General features: G+C 42.1%; 1 protein-coding gene across 1 annotated transcript in view; it reads right to left on the reverse strand.

Moving 5' to 3' along the window:
* gna13b (guanine nucleotide binding protein (G protein), alpha 13b) overlaps positions 1–12050 on the reverse strand; it is a 29143-nt gene extending 17093 nt beyond the window's left edge. Inside the window, exon 1 of the mRNA XM_056401080.1 lies at positions 11706–12050. Coding sequence (XP_056257055.1) covers positions 11706–11988 — 283 coding nt within the window. The 5' untranslated portion in view covers positions 11989–12050. The remainder of the gene's footprint in view (positions 1–11705) is intronic.
* Positions 12051–13259: the final 1209 nt, after the last annotated feature.

Genomic DNA, 13259 nt, shown 5'->3' on the forward strand with positions numbered 1-13259 from the left:
ACACAAATGTTTAGGGTTAGGATTAGTTTTAGTCCTTAGTTTTATATGACTTTGGATAAACAGGGATGTAACCACCAACAAAACCTCGGTCTGGTTAAGCACAGCCTGCTAATGTTGCCAGTCCATGTTCCAGCTCTGTGAACTCTGCTTCACCCCTTCACACAAGCTCTGTTCCTGTCCTCAACACACAGGTTAATCCAGCTGTCTGCAGGGTGTGTGTGTGTGTGTGTGTGTGTGTGTGTGTGTGTGTGTGTGTGTGTGCTGACAGCACAAGGGTGAGTGTGTTGATTCTGTCTACATATCTTCCTGTGCTGAGATGCAGCTTTTATGCACTATCCTGTCTCTGCTCTGGACTGGAAACAACACAAACACAGTCAAACTCTTTTGTCTTTCATGGTTTGGACAGATAACAGGACGCCAATGCAAACCAGGTGGTCATTGGTGCCTCGAAATGAAAAAAAAAAAGAGATTAAAATTTAAGAGAAGTAACATTAATGCATCTTCTTTTTTAAAGAGCACATATTTAACATTAAACATACAGTGTGTATAAGATACACAGGAACTGGAAGAATTTTGAAACATTAGATAACCTGTGGCCCTGATAAAGGACAGGAATATATTGATTTATGCAACACTGAAACAGTCTAATAATTATCTATGGGCTTTTGAAATAAGGGTTTTTCAATCTCAATGTAGTATTTAATTAGTTTATTTCAGTGAACCCTTTAATGGTTGCTGTTCATCAGTTTTGAGTGGCAGCCCACAACATGTAGCTATGACAATGAGAAAAGATAAAACTGAATTCATCCTGAAGGAAATGATTGTGTCAAAGATGCTCAGTACACACAGTAAAATAAATATAGACATAGCAGCACAAATACTGACTTCGGCTCACCTGATTTCCAACACTATAGCTCCTGATTCAGATCTGAGACTGGATCTGCCTGATTTACTGATATGATATGAATAACTATTCAACTGTAAAGATTCTTACTGCTGACTGATGTGATGAATTTTGGCTGAATACAGTACTGAGCAAACTCCACACTCTCTCCTGCTCGTTCTCAGAGTGAACGCGTCCACATTAGGACAACCTGTTACCAAAATATAGTACCTGGAAACTTGCAGAACATACTTGGGAAAGCTGAACAGTCCCGACTAGTTTGATTAGCTATCCAATTAATTTTTCCAATATTTTCAGGCTACAACCAGTGCTGCTGTGGCAGCTGTAGCTAATGAAGGGAGAGATGTGGGAGAGGAGGAAGAGGACAGCAGACAACATGCTGCTGAGGCAGACCCATGTGGTGCGGAAGCAATCTGTTCTCCAAGCTTACTGATACCATCCTTTGAAAGCACAGCAGCTCAAGCCCTTTAAACAATAACAGCATACAGAGCAGTACAATGCAACATTTCACTTGCATGATTGAAAAATTATAGTGTGCAAATGTGATAAATTTGTAATGCTAGTCTTTTTTCCCCTTTTTTTCCTGGGGGGCTCAGCTCCTCCAAGCACACAGAGATGCCATGGAGGAGAATACAACACTGCTCCAGTTGAAAGCAACTATGCTCGTTACTATAATTAAACCTCTGTGAGTAAAATGCAAAATAGTCTAATTTATCAAAAAAACCAAGGCTGCACAATTATAACTGAATAATTAAAATATATTCGAAATCCCAATATGGCCAAGTGCAATATCCAATTCACAGGGGCTGTAATTTTCTTGATAAAGCTAAAATGTGTCATATGTTACAGAGACGTCCCATCATCATATTCTCCAGACATAAAGGAAACATGTTTGTTTGGTACAAGACTCAACAAAAATTATATCATCATCATTTTTAGATTTTTTTCAGTGAAAATTAAATGTAAAAATTATCATTTCAACTGAAATGACAATATCTTCCAAATTAGTTGCAATATGTTTTTGTTTTTTGTTCATATCATGCAGCCCTGCAAAACACCATTAAACAAGGATGAACTTGCAGTAATGTAATATCTTCTGCAGCTGACTATCCACTGATGGTATGTGTTCATCTTAGCAAGGCTGTTAAGTTATTAGCCAACTTCTATAAACAAGCTACTATGATAGTTGACTGACTTTGGCCTAACCTGCCAAATATCTTAAATCTGAGCAAGTTCTTGTAGACCCCCTCCCACACTGGCCCCTCCTCCATCAATCCACTGATGTGGATCTGAACACAGATCAACAGCAGCTAACACACTGTCAGTATCAGTTTGAGTAACCGAGGAGGTCAGCTGAGCTGGAGACTGCCCTGACGGACCTGCAATTAAGAAAAGATAAGATACGATGATATTAGTCCCACAGCGGGGAAATTTCCCGCGTCACAGCAGCAAAGTAGACAGTACAAAGAAAAAAAAAACAGATTGCCAAATGACAAGAACCAAATACTTAAAGATAATAATATAATATAATATAATAGAATAAAATAAAATAATATATGTACAATTAAATACTAAATATAGAAGATACAAAATACAAAAAGTAGCAGCAGCATTGGGGCCAAGGGGAAATCCCAGAACGGAGCTATCCTTCTTGATCAGTCTGTTCAGCCTTTTCCTGTCAGCAGTTGAGATGCTGCTGCCCCAGCAGACCACACCATAGAAGATGGCTGATGCCACCACAGAGTCATAGAAGGTCCTCAGGAGTGTCCCCTGCACTCCAAAAGACCTGAGTCTCCACAGCAGATACAGCCTGCTCTGTCCTTTTTTGCACAGTACATAAGTGTTGTCAGTCAAGTCAAGTTTATTGTTTAGGTGAACAAGTCCACTATCTCAATGTCAATTCCCTGGATGTTCGGTAGGAGGAACGTGTTTCCGTTTACAGAAGTCCACCACCAGCTCTTTGGTCTGCTGAGTGTTGATCTGGAGGCGGTTCCGCTGGCACCAGTCCACAAAGTCCTGGGTCAGTTCTCTGTACTCCCTGGCAGAGTCGTCAGAGAACTTTCGCAGGTGGCAGTTAGTGGATTTGTAGGAGAAGTCTGCAGTGTAGAAGGTGAAGAGGAACGGAGCCAGAGCTGTTTCCTGTGTGGCTCCTATACTGCAGACAACTCTCTCTCAGTCCTGGATACTCACATACTGCGGTCATAAGGTGAGGTAGTCGAGTATCCATTTGGTGAGGTGATGGTCCACTCCTGTGCACTCAAACTTGTCCCTCGGGAGCGTGGGCTGGATGGTGTTGAAAGCACTGTAGAAATCAAAGAACATGATTTTCACAGTGCTCCCAGCCTTTTCCACGTGGGAGAGGGATCGCTGCAGGAGGTAGATGACAGCGTCATCCACTCCAATGCCATGCTGATGAGCACATTGAAGCGGGTCCATCGATGGGCTCACCAGGGGCCGAAGATGGACATGGTTCTCCTCTATCCTTCACAGTTGATCAGTGAAGGACTTGAGGAGCCGTGAGCTGATGCCGTCAGGACCAGCAGCCTTTTTTTGCCTTTATCCTCCGGAGTTCTCTCCTAAACTGACTTGTTGTGAGGGACAGGTTGGAGCTGCCTGACTGTGTGCTGGAGGTTGGGGATGAGGGGGAAGGGGAGTGGACAGGGGATGTAGTGAATGTGTGTGCTTGTGACCTAGGTGATGTGTGAGGCAGACCACAGGGGGCTCAGACAGTCATGGCTGCTGCAGGAGGGACAGGACGGGGGAAGGGGCAGATTACTGATCAAATCTATTGAAGAGATTCAGGTCATTCGCCTACCTCCTGGCCCCTGCAGGCTGGCAGTTGGGTTCCTTGTAGCCTGAGATTGTTCAAAAGCCCCTCCAGACCTCCCCCGCTGATGTTGTTCAGCTGCAGCTGCTTCTCGGTCCTCCTCCTGTAGCTGTTCTTTCCCTCCCTGATCGTTCTCCTCAGCTCCCTCTGCACTTCCTTCAGCTCCTCCTTATTTCCCAACCTGAAAGCTTTCTTCTTTTTTTTGGGGAGGACCTTGATGTTGGGAGTGATCCAGGGTTTAATGTTCAAAAAACACAGTTTTGTAGTCCGTAATGCAGTGTGTCAGACTGTCAATATCCTCCCCGTGGTCACCACAAAGCACTTCCCACAAAGTTGAATCAAAACAGTCCTTTAAAGCCTCTTCAGCCTCATCAGACCATCTCTTGACTGTGCGAGTGGCTGCTGGCTGCCTGTATACAAGAAGTTCATACACAGGGAGGAGGTGAACCAGGTTATGGTCTGATCTTCCCAGGGGAGGGAGAGGTGATGAGTTGTATTCCTCCTTTGAGTTGGCATAGAGTAGGTTGAGTGTTTTATTGTCTCTGTTGGGGCAAGTGACATACTGGGTGAATGTGGGTAGAGTGGAGTCCAGAGAGGCATGAGGGTGCTGTGTCTGCAGCCTGCTTTGGACAGAGTGGAGGACATCGGAGGCCACATCAGTGTTGGCAGAGGGGGGAAATGTACACTGCTATTATGATAACATGTGAGAATTCCCTCAGCAGGTAGAATGGCCTCATGCTAACAGTTAGTAGCTCAATGTCTTTATTGCAGAGTTGCTCCTCAATAGTGATCTGCCCGGTAACACCATCTATCATTCACAAACACTGCCAGCCCTCCTCCTTTCCTCTTACCACTCTCAGTTGTCCTGTCCGCCGGCAACAGCTGGAAACTGTCAAACGTTGCGTTAGTGTGCGGTGTTAGCGTGGTCAGCCATGTCTCCGTGAACAGCATGATGCTACACTCTCAGTATTCCCTCTGATGCCAGGTTAGTACCATTAGCTCACCCATCTTATTGGGGAGAGATCTTACGTTCCTTGTGATGATGGAGGGGAGAACTGGCTAGAACCGTCTCATCCTAGCACGCTCTGTTCCAGCACGTCTTCCTCGTCTCTTCCTCAGCTCACTGGGAATGTCAGGTCTCTCTCCGGGAAACACCGACATATTGCAGAGTGCCGTCAGCTGCTCCCTGGTGTAAACAATCGAACCAAGGCTGTATGCTGGGTCTCTGGTCATGGATGTAAACAATGTAAAAAAAAAATTGACAGGTGACCTCTGGACAAGTGCATGTTGGGATAGGCCTCCGTTCCCTGACACCCTGGATGGGAGGAGACACTTGGAAAATGAATGGACAGATGCTTGTTTGTCTTCAGTGATTCATTTGGTCAAATAGTGAAACCAGTAGTGCTGTCCCCAACCAAAGACTTGTAGTCGTTTGTTAAGCCATTAGTCAACTATTTGTTGCATGCTAATTGATATCAATTTAAATACACATTTTTGAGGGCCATCAGAAAGGGGCAGAGTTTTACAAAGAGATATTAGCTCAGCAGCAGGATCACTTGCTGTGGGTGGAACTAACTAAAGACTAGCTGGTGTCAATAGAGACATACAGAAGCCGAAAACCAGCTTGGAATTCACCCACGATAAGTCTGAACAGTCAAGAATGGGATGAAAGGAGATGGAAACAAAAATAAAGTCAGTTGAAAAACAACATAATGAACCTGAAGCAGGGATGAATGGGACTGCAGACAAGAATGGGCGAGTTTGAGTGAATCAGACAAGAAGGTTTGACAAATGCTCTCAAGCCACCTAGGACATGATGGAGTAAATATGGATGTTAAGCATGCACAGAGAATTGGCTGACACAACCTTTAAGCTTCAAAGAGAGTATTGTTTCTTCTGACAAGAAATTAAAGGGCAACTGAACAGGAAAGAGCTGCTGCCCAGGTTGAAAGGCTGAAAAATGATAAGCTAGTCATCATGCCCAGGGGTGGACAAAATCAATCATCGGCTTAAAGTGTCACAAAGTTTTGTTTCTATGGTAGCCCTAAGAGACAAGTGAATTGTGTTGTGCTGTGTGAGTGTCCTCATCCTGAACAGAAAGACAAACTCGACTGGCAGTGGAAAAGAGGTCAACTGACTTTGAGTAGACGGTTTACCTGCGTTTAAAAAACCTGCTCATACCTGAAACTTTTGGTGGAAAAATGGTATATAAGGGGTTTCCACTGCAGGTCAGAAGGACGCCATAGGTCAACTCCTTGGCCCAATTCCAATCTGGTCCCTACACACTCCCACTCAGAGACGGAGTCTAACTACTTGTGGAGTCACACTTTGGAGGGTCTCTTCATTAAGGGGGAGGGCAAGTGCTTTGGGACGCCCTCACCTTTCTCCGATGGAAACAGGAAATTCATTGTTACCCAAAATATTGTGATTAAATTAATATTTATCCAGGGGTGTCATGTGGCGTAGTGGTCTAAGCAGGCGCCCCTACAGTCCTCGCTGCAGTCGGCCCCGGTTCAAATCCCGCATCGGACGGCCCTTTACTGCATGTCATTCCCCCTCTCTCTGCCTCCCCGTTTCCTGTCTCTCTCTACTATACTATCCAATAAAGGCATAAAAAAAGCCCCCAAAAAAATAATAATAAAAAAATTAATTAATATTTCTCCAAAAGATGATCATATACACAGCATTAACAAAGATGTAGGTGTGTGGGCAATGACATGGCACTCAACACATTCATAGCATAGCTAGCTTGTGAAAGGAAAATTATTAATTGAATATAAAAATTCACAATTCAAAATGTTTTCGTTTGCTGTCTTAATCTTATTATATGCTTATTTTTTCAACAGTTTAATTTTCAAATATCAAGTCAAATAAAAAAACATCCCATTTTTTCGGGTACACAGAGGCATGTTCATTCCAAAATACAACGTGACCTGTAATTTCGTCATGTGTGTGTGAAAATAGTCAATAATCAAATGTTTGTTTGAGGTCATTTATGACTTGCCCGTTGGAAATAAACACATGGAACTCACATTTGTAGGCATATGGCATTTCATCCATCCCTGACAAAGCGATGCTGCACTCGTCCGGGAGGGTGGTTTGTAAGTCTACATCGATGCAGATTCTGTGTTGGAGGGATTTATAACCCACTCCCTCAAAGGTCATTAGTTTGGAACGACACTCAATGTGGCGGACCCTTCACACAAACGCGCAAATGGAGTGAGAGTGGGTAGGGGGAGTGTGTAGAGACCTTTTCTCCTTATTGTGTATTGTTTTTTGACTTGGTAGTTAGCTTCAAAATCTCTGAAAGAAAGCGGCAACTATGCTGCGTTGGCAGCTACACATGCAGCAAGGTTGTCCTGGCTAAATATAAGTGGAAATGTGCAGATGCGTACCCATTGATTTCCCATGTGGGTAGATGGAGGGGAGGGTTGGGGGGTTGGATCTGTTAAATATAATGTGTGAAGTTAATAGAAATATTCAATAAATCAAAATATTGTGTTAAAGGTCACATTTATTTATGTTTGTCACATGTAGTAGACCATTTTTGTGGCAGCAGGTTACCGGCCCTTTTCACCGGCTACCAGCACATGTATATTTCAGAGCTGTGGGAAACACAGACACCACTCAAGTTCAATTTTCAACTTTGTGTTTACAGGCTTATATGTGGAACAGAGACTTGACATAGACACAATTACCACGGCAATGATCTTGCCACAGCAACAAATCAAGAGTTTTCATTTTTAATGATTTACTCCTCTCCACTCCTGCTTCCCCACCATTTTAGGCCCCCAATGACTGACTTATCTTTTATACTGAAATGATACTGACACCAACAGTTTCCTTTTCAGTTTAACCACGTCAAGCGTCATTTACTTCCCCCTGACTGAAGCTGAGTAAACCTTTCCAGCCTCACATCACACTTCCCTGTTTGCACTTATTCACAGGGAGTTTACACGTAAACCCCCCCCTCCACACACACACACACACACACACACACACACACACACACACACACACACACACACACACACACACACGGTACAAATAGAGGCTTCTGTCTCTGGTAAGTCGTTGGCTTGTTATTCATCTCACACTGTACAGAGCCAATCAGCTCTAAGCTCAGACCAGAGCAGACAAGGGCTCCAGACTGACATAAATTTCACCCAATTAAGACTCAGTAGCTCATTTTTGGTGCAAACTTGCGATGCCTTCAGTTATTTATTATATTCAAATTATCCTCGGCAGACAACCAGGGAGATCAGCCTGACAAAAAGGCCTCAGAGTGCAAACAGTCAGCAGGTGAGGTCTTGCACATGCACACGTGAATATTAATGGTGCCACCAAACAGTTCCTGAGCATTTCAGAGAGGAGAACAGACCCGAATCCATCAAAAACCAAAAGGATTTAATAACTCTTGAAAGTTACTCTAGGCTGCACCTGAATCCTCAATTTCCAGATAAACTATGTTTCCATTTACACACTACATTGTTACTGATGTTTGTTTTTCTTCATTACACCTCGCCTACAATTATTCTATGAGAAAATAATTCATGCCCACTTTATCAATTTTTTCGGTCTACATGAACTTAAGACCTCCCGTAATGCACTGAGCTCCTCTCTCCTATTGTCGCCCTCTGAGCTGTAGAGTCTGGACCTGACACTGCAGACCAGCTACTGCCCCATGACATCCTGCTCAACACACACAGATACAATTACTACTATAAATCTCTTTATTATTAGTCCTATTATTATCTATTATCTCTATCTCTTATTAGTCTTAGATTCTTATAAGTCCTGTTACCTGTCCTATCATTGTATTTTATAATTCATCATCATTAAACACCTTTATCTGTAACCTACATTATGCTATATTCTCTTTCGTTCTGTATTAGTGGCCACATTGAGTGTGCGGAGAAGTCAGCACAGAAACATCAAATTGAAGGGTACACATAGACACGCAGACCCTTGCATACTTGTGGATGTGGATAGTATAGCAGTAGCTTGAACGCGTCATATGCAGCCCATGGGTCGAAAGGCAACTGCGCACACAGAAGCCTCTACTGCCCACTCAGTTACTGCAGCACATGCAACTCAGATGAGTGTGTGTGGCAAAAAAACCTGTTTGTTTCAAAAGATTGAAATGAAAAAGAACAAATGAGATTTGAGAAATCATACAATTGCAGAAAGCTTTCAGTACCCAGGTTACTAAACTTGTATTTAAATCTGTGAGTGGGCTGTGTTTTTTTACACAGTGCTCTTGTTGATGTGAACACAGCTTTAGAAGGGAAGACAGGTCACACTAACACCAAAAGTAGCAGCAGTGTATACTGTTACTAAATCTTGAAGATAAGGTGTAAAGTCACCACCCACCTAAAAGCAAATCACAGTAAAATGTCTTAGGTGGACTAAATATTAAGTGTCATCCATTATGTTTTGTAAAGATAATTAAAGAAGCCTGGTAGAGTTCATATTTTTATCTGTTCTCAACTATCATTCAATCACTACAACCAGTCTAGTCAAACCGAAACAGCAGCAGCTAAACCCAACAACTGGAAAGAGCACGACCACGCGAGGGTCATCCACCGTGTGATCAGTGACAGCTGTGTTAGTGTTTATTTCCACTTTTGTATTTGGGTGGCTCAGTATATGGTCAATACGTTATGATGGAGCTATTCGTGTGATTGATGACACTGTTTCCACAGGATCAAACACTTAATGATCATTAAATATGTTCCAACCAACAGTCGTCCAGCTGACTCAAAGTATGTGTCTAGAAATAAAACATTAACGCTAAATATGGCTTTGAAACAAAAATACAAATATTCATTTATTAACATCAGCAAGATAAGCAACCATATCTATAATAAATATAATATCTATGGTACCCTAAGTACCCTCAGACAGAACTACAGAGATGAATGATGCCAACTCATGTGCCACAAACAGACATATTTACAAAAGGTTTTCTTCATCAACAACTTTGATGGCAATGGTCATGTACTAACACACTGTAGCAACTGTGCCCTCAAACACCACGATCATTAATTTTCTATATAACATAAACAACATATTGTGTCACAATATAAAGGTGCTCTCTTTTATGTACTATATTGTTTCTTTACTTGGGCAGCCCCCCAGGTATATTAACAGCCTTCGAAGTCAACAACCACAATCAAATAACTGGTGGACAATCTCCCCTTGCTCGTCCCATACCTTTTCTCTTGCTCGCTGTTGTGTTTCATGCCATAGCTTCACTGTACAGCTCCACAAAAATGGAGGACACGTGTGAGCAAAGATGTCCTGAGCAGAAAGTCATGAGACCTGAGAGCATCTGAGAAGTGTATGGGAGTACTACACCGTAGATAACAATAAACCCACAGACTCACCTGCTAGCTTGCCACTCAGCTTGCAGGGGGATTTCTTTGTGACAAATAAATAACTGGACAATATATACAGCTCCATTGCTTCACATTGTGTCAAACAAATAACAACATCTCACCAATTCAGCTCAGGTAGGTGAGAGTGGATTACATATTGTTATTGGCCTCTGAGCCCAGGGGACTCTTTCATATGAGGCTTCAACCGTCTAAAATGTGGGGTTAAAAGAATGAAGCTGACTATCATCAGAAAAAAACACAGAAATGAGAGACAGACTTTAGCAACACTTCCTGCAGTTGATTTTCACAGTAAAAGCTTTCCTGTGAAGAGAACTGTCAGGAAGCTGTGAGTAACACCATTTTTAACCACTTAAAATCAGTTTCACAGCATGATGTGGACAGATGAACAGCAGCAGGCACAAACCACACATATTCAAAAAAAAAAAAAGATAAGCAATGTTGTTTGTTCTGTTGCTGGCAGCATAAAAGAAGGACAGGCCAGTGTTGCCTCAAAGTCAATGTCAAAAAAACAACAACAACACAACATGCATTTAGTGAACAGTCATTCTGTGACACAGTTCAATGTTGGGGGAAACTAATGAGGCGTAACAATATTGAACAGGCTGTACAATCAGATTCATAATCACTGGGTGTCCCGCAACCTAATGTGAAACAACACATCTAATCTGGGACACCCACCTACAAGAGATCTCATTCACTGAACTTTACTTGTACAGCATGAGTGTCTGAGCTTAATACCAACAGCTTACTGTCCCAGAATGCAACCTGTCAACCGTTTTGGGTAAATCACAAAGAAATCAACAACTTCACTGGCTCACTACTGAACTCTATTTGCAGATGACACAGCTGCATGTTGATGTGGACTGTAGAGTTGTAGCAAGGCTGCGAGTTTAGAAGTGATTCTGTCAATTTTCGATGACCAATGTTCACCTGTAAGCACTGTACAGCAAACAGGGGCAGATATTGATCATTTGTAAAATGATGTGTAGCTCTTCTAGAATTTTTTTTTTTAGCAGGTGGACCGAGGATGTTCTTAAATTCATCAATGTGTCAACTTTCAGAAAAGGTTTACAGTGGTCAGTCATGCTGTAAATCAGCTGGAGAGAGCTGTCCCTAGTCTCATGTGTGATAAGTAAGTTTACAGTAAACAGGCACATGTTGGTGTCATGTTCTCTCAGTATAAGACCAAGAGGCATGTTTCGGTGATAACAGCGGCCATGAGGAGCACCAGGACAATGTCAAACCATTGTGTACGTTCTGTGACTCAACATAAAGAAAGGAAAAATATCAGAGAAGCTCCGAACAAACACAAACAATGACCACACTACCAGCGCTCCCCTCTCCTTCACTCAGACAAACACACATAACATGGGCGTTTCTGGGTCGCTTAACCAGCTAACCAGTCTAGCTTTGTCGAACACAGAAAAGTGCTCTCATCGGTTCAGCTGCAGCTAACATGGCTACCAACTTCCCACTCATTACTCTTTACACCATAAAGTAGGGGACTGGTACAGTGGTCAAAACAGGCCTGCTTCAACATATGAAACACAAGAGGTACTCGGTGTAGCCTTACCTTTTATAACATTACTAAAAATCGTAGCTCTGAATTCTTCTTTGGCCTTCTGATCGAAGTCCTGCCCATGGATAATGCGCATCTGCTTGAGGAAAGTGGACTTGCCGCTTTCGCCTGCTCCAAGTAATAGTATCTTTACTAACCTTTTTACGTAAGTCTTATCTCGATTAATACACTTATCTATCTCTTTAGATTTCCGCAATTGTTCTGCCTCTCCGCTTGTGAGGAGACAGTTAGGGAAACATACAGATAAAACGGAGCGGGACGGCAGGAAATCCGCCATCTTTGAAACAACTTCATCGATACAGACAGCGGGGACTTGAGGGCTGAGCTCACCCCTGCCCGCTGCTGCATTCGCGTGTTGTAGGAATCCACCGTACTAAAACGTTCGCCACAATTTTCACCAGTGTAGTTCAAACACCAAAATCCAGTCCGTAAATACTGAGCTGAGGCTGAACATCGAGATTCTGGGAAATGCTACGCCGGAACTTTGTTTTAGAGCAAAATATGTACATTTTCCCAATAAACTAAATTCTGGCAACACAAATAACATATTGTAACATATATAATAACGAATTGTAATTTCATAAAACCAAAGCAATCACCACTTCCTGGAAATTTGATGTGTGGTTTATTTATTACTAAATTAAACATTTTTTTGAAGAAACGATGTGTGTTTAACATATCAAGGGTCTACACAAAGCTTTAATTGAATGAGGTTCAAATTAGCCTCTTTTTGTCTGATACATGTATGGTTACAATGGTTAGTTTTTTTGCTCCAAAATAAAAGTCCAGTTTTTCCGATAAACATGAATCGAGCATAAGTTAGAGTGGCGGTCGAGACACGCTCGTGATAAAGTACGTAAGCGCGCCCACGCTTCAAGGTTTGGGCGGGTCACACAGATTCCTGTAGCATCATCTGGCTCAGCATTTTTCAGACTCAGTTGGGCAGATAGTTCAAAACACATCCAGTTGTGGTTGGAGGTGTGGAGTCTTGGACAGGTGTTTGCACTGCCTCTAGCTAACGTTTAGCCTTACCTATGGTAAATTAGAGTTCTGGCCTGTTATCTGACTTGCAGTTAATAATTATTTGGTAAAATATTTTGCTGCATAGTATCTTATTAAAATTTTACTTAATCTCTTGACATTTACAAATTTCTATTTGCAAACCATTTAATTTTTCATAATAATACATAATAAGAATTTTTTTTTAATTAATAAAGGAATTGTTTGACATTTTGGGAAATATGATTAGGCTACTCTCTTTCCTGCATCACTCTCAAGTCGTACAGTTAATATGAAGCTAAAGCCAGTTAGCTTAGCTTAGCATAAACACTGCAGACAGAAGGGAAACAAGTAGCCTGATCCTGTCCAAAGGGTAATAATAGCAATATCCACTTAGCAGCATCTCTGAAGCTCACTAGGTATGACATTATTGTATTTTTTTGTTTGTTTGTTTAATCCACCCAAAAACTTAAATGCAAGAATGACTCATTCAGGTGTTATGGTCTTGTAATCTCCAGGAAGTTACTGCACCCAGCCAAGAAATAGCCT

This window comes from Seriola aureovittata, chromosome 17 (genome assembly GCF_021018895.1).
Source record: "Seriola aureovittata isolate HTS-2021-v1 ecotype China chromosome 17, ASM2101889v1, whole genome shotgun sequence".
NCBI lineage: Eukaryota > Metazoa > Chordata > Actinopteri > Carangiformes > Carangidae > Seriola > Seriola aureovittata.